The following is a 7,500-nucleotide window of genomic DNA, read 5'->3' on the forward strand; positions in this document are numbered from 1 at the left end:
ACCAAGCACACAGCCAAACACTTCAAAACCTCACATACGCACACCCCAAGGAAGGAGAAGAGATGAAAGGGAAAGGAGAGGAGAGAGGAGGAGCGCAACAAAATGACAAGAAGCCTAGTTTAACTAAAAGTAAATAATATCTCGGGAATCTTCGCTTCCTTTGTTACTTCCACAGCTTCGTCGTTGGCTGCTTTTTTCTTTCCGATGGCGTGGGCTTTCCAACTTAGTTGCGCCAGGACTCGGAACATTTCAGAAGACAACTGAACTGACAGCTACGGTCACACTACTCTGACAGTCAGCTCTCCTCCTCTGCCCTTGTCGCTATTTCGTTCCACAACCACTCATTTTTTAACGTCACTATTATTACGGTTACAATTACTACTAGCATTCACCAACACACAGAATCTTGCTCTAACCCCCGCCACATTATCATCACTCGCACAAAACATAGCACACAGAGCAGAAGTAGCATAATCTGCGTTAGTCCTGTCATTGAAACGGTCAGGGCCTCGCTGCTTCAAAAATGCAGCCTATTACAGCAAGGTTCATATAGTAGGCTAATAATAGCAGTAGTGACGTTAAAACAGGTTGTAGCGAAGGAGCTTAGGAGGAGAGCTGCCTGTCAGAATAGTGTGAGCGCAGTTTAGCTGACAGAAGGCTGGTCGTCTGAAATGTTTTCAATCCTGGCGCGCGCAACAGCTTGGAGTTGCCGCTCGCTGCACTGGAAAGCCCACGGTGGGAGGCTACGTTGCGACGCTAGTGTCCATGGGTAATGTAGGAAATCTCGCCGTCTAACGTTCGTCAGAGCAGCGGTTTACCGTTCATAATTTACTGTACTCCGGCGCTACTAGCCAAATTGGCGGGTAGGTATTTTTTTCTACTAGCCAAAATGAATTTTCACCCGTGTTTGGCGTGTTGGCGTGTGTTAATTTAGAGCCCTGCTCAGCTCTACCTGACCAATCAGCAAACAGAGCCAGTGTTAGTGAGCTGTTGTGTGCGCTGACTTTATGCACTGTTTTTTTAATGCTGACTTTCAGCACTATATTTGAATTGTTTTGAATTGAACTGCATTGTAAGTAGCAGCTGTCTTGTAGCCAGCCTGCCGTACGTCTACAAAATCCATGAAGAATGCTTAAAAAAAAATAGCAGAAGCTGAAGCTCGTGTGTATGTGTATGCACCTAATGCAATAGAATGGGCACCATACGGTCTCCCAAAATAGCTGACACCAAATACAGCCTCTATCTCTTCTATTGTAGCACATGTTCAGTCAACAGCAACAATGAGAAACGAAAGGTAGGCAGACCAAAAGCACTGAACAAGCTAAGATGTCACCGGCTAAGCCACGGAAAAGCCTGCATTAATCTGCCTGTATCTCTGCTCAATTATTTTCTCCTCAATGTACTGTAGTATGGACTGAGCTTGCTTCACCTGACATGGTTGACTCCAGTCAAATCTAAGCTGAGACAAACAAATCTCTGATCAACAAACCTAGTGAGTGAGCTGCCATTGTGCACTATTTTGTGGTGTTGACTCTCTGCCTAACACGATTACAACAGTAAATATTTGCAGTGTTAATTCAACATCTGGCGAGTCGAATTTGGTTGGCACTACTAGGTGTGGCAATCAGGCCAGCATGGGCCAAAGTATGAGTATGTTGTCCCAGGCCCAGGGAGACAGGTGGCCCAGAATTCATTACATTGTATGTATTGGGTAATGGGCCCTTTCAGATTACTTTGTCCTGGGCCCAGCGAAAGCTGTCAGCTGCCCTGGTGACAATAACACCACAAAATGTATGGTGTGCATTTTTTTTCTTGCTGCTATGAATTGAATGGACTTGAATTGTAGGCAATAGACTACCATGCTACTGTAAAATCTCTGCAAATCCATGAAGAAAGGAAACAAATAAAGAAAAAAATACAGCAGAACCAGATGGTCTGTGCGTAATATAATGAAATGGGCACCATACGGTCTCCCAAAATAACCGACACCAAATACAGTACAGCCTCCATCTATTCTACTGTACTGTACAAGTTCAGTCAAACAGCTGCAATGGGAAACGAAAGGTAGGCAGACCAAAACGGGACTGAGTGGAAAGCCAACCTAAGCTTGTTCATACAGAGCCCTTCATGCCATGACACACAACACAGAAAAGATGATGTGTGTGCCGTACGTGTATGTGTGTCTGTGTGTCTGTGTGTCTGTGTGTGGGGGAGATGGGGGTTCACTGTTTGACTTCACTGATGAAGTGTGATCGCCAGTGTTTAAAGGGTGTATCTGGCCAAGGGCAGTGCATGGTGCTTGCACTGCAAACAACTGTGTGCGTGCATGTGTGCTCGCGTGCGTGCGTGCCTGCATGAGTCCATGTGTGTGTGACTCTATGTACAGGTGTGTTTGAGAGTGTGTGCCTGTGTATGTGCGTGCGTGCGTGCGTGCGTGCGTGCGTGCGTGCGTGCGTGCGTGCGTGCGTGCGTGCGTGCGTGCGTGCGTGTGTGCATGAATGCATGACAGCCACCCGCTCAGCTCCACCTTTCACCTCTGTTGACATGGGCGATGCCTGGAGCTTGCCTAATCCTTTGGATAGACAGCTTCCCTGCTCCATGCCCCGCATATACTGCACATGTGCAGTCCTAACGCCTGATGTGTGTATTCTGTGTATAGTGGTACCGAGGCCAGACGCTCTAGGCTCTAATTAGCTTCTTAGCACCAGGTCGGGGCTGTGTCGTGTGTGGGCAAAATCAATGACCTTACACACAGAATCCCCTGCAGAACACACTACAAGGAGCACGTGTGAAGAAAGGGAAATGCAGTTCAAATGTTGGACATTTACCCCTTTGCACTACTATAGGTTGTGTCGGCAAGGATTAGTCTGTTTACATGTTGAATCAGAGGTCGTATGAATTACTGTAGGAGGATTGGTGCATAACTAATACGTGACCATCTGTTTTCGTCTGGTCCCATGCACTTCTGTTTTCTGTCTACATTTGTATACATCATTGAAAAGCATGCAAATACAGGATGCACTGGGTGACCCAGAGCAACAGCACACACACCACACATATACAATATAATATCCCTTATTTGGTAACACTTTATAATAACGTCTGCTTATAACGACTTAGTAAATAATTAACTAATGATGAACAAAACATAAACACATTTTTTTTATCATTAACTACGTTTTATTAGCTAATAATGAACAAAACATATCACATTTTTTTTATCATTAAATAAGTTTTATTAATGATTTATAAAATGTTTACAAATAATACTGTATGTTCAAGATTTTACAAACCTTTTAACAACATAAGTTAATTATTTATTAATGCTTTATAAGCAGACATGAATTCAAAGTATTACCTATTTATTTATTCCACCCATCGATAAAATCTGCTTATGCTACACAGTATGTAGTATTCTGCATTGAGGAGGGATTACTTCCTGGAAGTTGATGCTAAGTATGTTCAGTAAGGGCACAACTAGAGTCATCCATGTTCATGGAAGACATACAATACTGTAGTGTACCATTCAAGGAAGAAGATAACTTGGCGAATGTTAATAAGCAAGCTTATGTTGACAAAACACAGCCAACACAGTTTAACACAGTTCCATATCACAATCATCAAAACCCCCATTGCTGTGCAAACTCATGCAGATGGGGGGGTGGACTGGGCTATCTGGAGTATCTGTTGTCCGACCAATTATGACTGTGCTCAGAATCGATGCCCACTCAGCTCTTGGGGACTATTCAAAAGATTTCTAAAGTGGCTTCACACACAATTTTTTTATTATTTTCTTTTCACCATTCTGCAGTTAAACTTAATTACAATATCAATGGAACAAAACCCAGACTTACCACTCCAGGGTGAAAATAACTCTGGAAAATTGCTTAGGTAAGCTTATCATATTAACACTACCCAGCCAAATTTGTATTCACAATTCCAGCCACAATCCTCAAACCCATTGAGACTTGCTTGACCTCTAGCCAGTTGTATCTTCGTATTGTCCAACAATTCCCACTGCACTCAATCAATACCAACTGAGGGCTATTCAAATAAAAGCTCTACAGTGGCCAACCCGAATAGTCAAAGTTCCAACCGTGATCTCCAAAACCCACTTACGTAGAGTCAATGACAATGAACTCTGTGAGACCACATAAAGTGCAGACTCAACAATGCAGGTGGGAGGGATGTATTGCCTGTAGTACCTATTGTGTTGAGAATGAATGCCAAATTCCTGTAGCCCTTGAGCACCGTTTAAAAAAAATGCTCTAAAGCATCCAACTGAGTAGTCAGCAATAGTCATCCAACCACAATCACCGAAATCCACTGAGACGCCAATGACCTCCATTAGACCCATTGAGAGTATATAGAATGACTAGACCACAAGGCCATGCCATGTGAAGTGCAAAGCTCACTTATGCAGGTGGGGGTGCTGGGTAGCCAGTATCTATAATCTGTTGTCCACCTATTTCATTGTGCTCAGAATCAATGCCAGAAAAAAAGTGACCGAACAAGTAGTCACAGTTGCAACCACAATCACCACCTATTGAGACTCCAATGACATACAGTGGCAAGCGGAGTGAACTCACCGATGCAGGTGGGAGGGCTGGGCTGCCAGTAGTATCGGTTGTCCACCTGGATGCAGGTGATCTTGCCCTCGCCCTGCAGCTCGTAGCCCGGGTCACACACGAAGGTCACCGTGTCACCTGGCTCCTTGCCGTCACCGCTACGGGTGCCGTTCATGGGCGTGCCGGGGTCCCTGCAGGCCGTGGCCACCGAACCTTGGAGAGAGAGGGAGAGAGAGAGAGAGAGAGAGAAAGAGAGAAAGATATATATATATATATATATATATATATATATATAGAGAGAGAGAGAGAGAGAGAGAGAGAGAGAGAGAGAGAGAAAAAAAACATGAGACAGAGAAAGATACAAAGAAGGAAAGCGAGGGGTACAGGAAAGGAGAGAGGGAGAGAGACTAAGAGAGGATGAGACCGGAAGAGAGAGGAAGTGAGATACATATACGTAGAGAGATACAGACCGATCGATAGAGACACACACACAAAGAAACAGAGAAAGCTACAGCTAGAAATGCCTGTGTGTTTTTTTTAAAACATTCACACTCACACTGACATGTGCAGACATGCAATCTGTGTCAGCCTCTTCGCAGATTCGAACCCCTAACCTCGTAGCAGCTTCAGACTGACAGGAAGACATGCCATGATGTGACACACACTACAGTAGAAGCTAGCGGCGTATCCCCTTGAGGTACACCTGCCGACGTCCCCTGGGATAGACATTATACTCGTGTCTACTGTTAAATTACACATAGCCGACACTTCAATTCCAGATGACGTGTGATGTTATACAATGAGCAGCGGTACAATTTGATACTATTGTATATTGTAGTTGTACATGGAAATGGGTATGGAACAAATCTTACTGTGTGAGAGCACTCGTGCTTTGAGCGAGAGAGAGATGGGTGGAGGGAGGGAGGGGGAGGGAGGGATAGAGAGGGAGAATGAGAGAGAGAGAATGAGAGAGAGAGAGAAAGGGAGTGGGAGAGATGACAACTCATGCAACTCGTTTTCAAATCACAGCACTCGGCTGATGCTTCTATGCAATGAAACTTGGAGTGGATGTAGGCAATCATGCTCATGTAACATAGGAGATTACGGGGTAAGTGCAGAATGACTAAGCTTAGGTAGTCAAATGAGATAGATTTTGTTAGAATAATGGGTGCTGTATCCTATGTGTTTTAAGAGTTTCTTGAAAACCAAGATAAATGGCCAAGGAACAGAACAGTAGACTGGAACATGCAAATAAAGGAGGAGCGTTTTCACGCCAGAAGAACAGCACCACCAGAGCATAAGATATAAAAAAATATGACAACGCTCATATACTGAGGAGGCCATGCATAGTACAGTGGCTAGCCAACACATGAAGACACACATATGTGCAAATCGTATTCCGTATCATATTCCATATTCGCATTATAAATCGCACACATGCATGCGCAAGCATGTTGGGGGACAGCATATGCGTTGTTGTGAAGCATTTGATTTATGCAGTATGTAAACATGTGGACTGACACGCATATTTATGGATTTTCATCATGTAGTATATGCACTGTATAATCCTGTTTCTGATGGGGGATAAAATAAAACGTATAGTGATTTCGCATGCAGCGGGAAGGGATGGACATGTGTACCAAAATAGACTCCCGTGCCGTGCTAACATTTGGGGATGACAGATGTGCTTGGAGATGATATTCACAGGGGATCCCCATTACTCTGGGTTTGCAGGTATAGGAGCATACTGTACTGTATAGCGCATCTGTTCATCTGCCTCCTCCTGAATGCAAATGTTTCTCTCTCTCTCTCTCTCTCTCTCTCTCTCTCTCTCTCTCTCTCTCTCTCTCTCTCTCTCTCTCTCTCTCTCTCTCTCTCTCTCTCTCTCTCGATCTCTCTCTCTCTCTCTCTCTCTCTCTCTCGTTCTCTCAAACCGAATGTTTCACTATTCTGTTGGAACTCCTGAATAGGTTTTCATCTCTTCATCTTGCTGAACTCTCTCTCTCTCTCTCTCTTTCGCTCTTTCGCTCTCTCTCTCTCTCTCTCTCTCTCTCTCTCTCTCTCTCCTTCTCCCCTACAAAATCACACAGACACACTACCCCCCCACCTCCCTTCGTATACAGCCTGGGACAACCCTCTCTGTATCTTGCTCAAAACTCTCTGTCTCTGTCTCTGTCTCTCTCTCTCTGTGTCTCTCTCTCACACACACTCTCTCACTCCTTCTCCCCTACAGAAACACACGCACACACCCCTCCTCTCTCCATATACATCCTAGGACACCCCTCTCTTCATCTTCCTAAAATTCTTTATCTCTCTCTCACACACACACACACACACACACACACACACACACACACACAGACACACACACACACACACACACACACACACACACACACACACACACAAACACACACACACACACACTAACACACACACACACAAACACACACACACACGCATGTACGCACGCACGCACGCACGTGCACACACACACACACACACACACACACACACACACACACACACACACACACACACACACACACACACACACACACACACACACACACACACACACACACACACACACACACACACTAACACACACACACACACACACAAATTCATGGGCCACTCACTGGAGAAGTCGATGGCGAATCCGGACTTGCTGATGTAGAAGTCGGTTTCGAACTGCAGCGTGACGAGGTTGAGGGTGCTGTGGATACCATCGGGCAGCAGGGAGCCGCTCACCTGGAAATATTTTGGAAACATCCACTGGATTTTACGCTTACATTTCATTTTACGCAAATCTAAACAGCTTAACCCATTGAGGCCTAAGGAACCTGCAAAAAAGGTTGCTGAATGCCTGGGCCCTTTTTAAGAAAAGCTGCCCTCAGCCTATAAAAACCTAAATATCTCAGCTTCTGAA

The 7,500-nt window shown here is 44.8% G+C and overlaps 1 protein-coding gene across 1 annotated transcript in view; it reads right to left on the reverse strand.

The window, feature by feature from the left end:
* The window catches only part of csmd3a (CUB and Sushi multiple domains 3a), a 393,918-nt gene that overhangs the window by 244,045 nt on the left and 142,373 nt on the right, over window positions 1-7,500 (reverse strand). Inside the window, exons 27-28 of the mRNA XM_063199008.1 lie at window positions 7,211-7,322; window positions 4,590-4,781 (exon numbers count right to left, since the gene is read on the reverse strand). Coding sequence (XP_063055078.1) covers window positions 4,590-4,781; window positions 7,211-7,322 — 304 coding nt within the window. The remainder of the gene's footprint in view (window positions 1-4,589; window positions 4,782-7,210; window positions 7,323-7,500) is intronic.

Source organism: Engraulis encrasicolus, chromosome 5 (genome assembly GCF_034702125.1).
Source record: "Engraulis encrasicolus isolate BLACKSEA-1 chromosome 5, IST_EnEncr_1.0, whole genome shotgun sequence".
In the NCBI taxonomy this organism is placed as follows: Eukaryota; Metazoa; Chordata; class Actinopteri; order Clupeiformes; family Engraulidae; genus Engraulis; species Engraulis encrasicolus.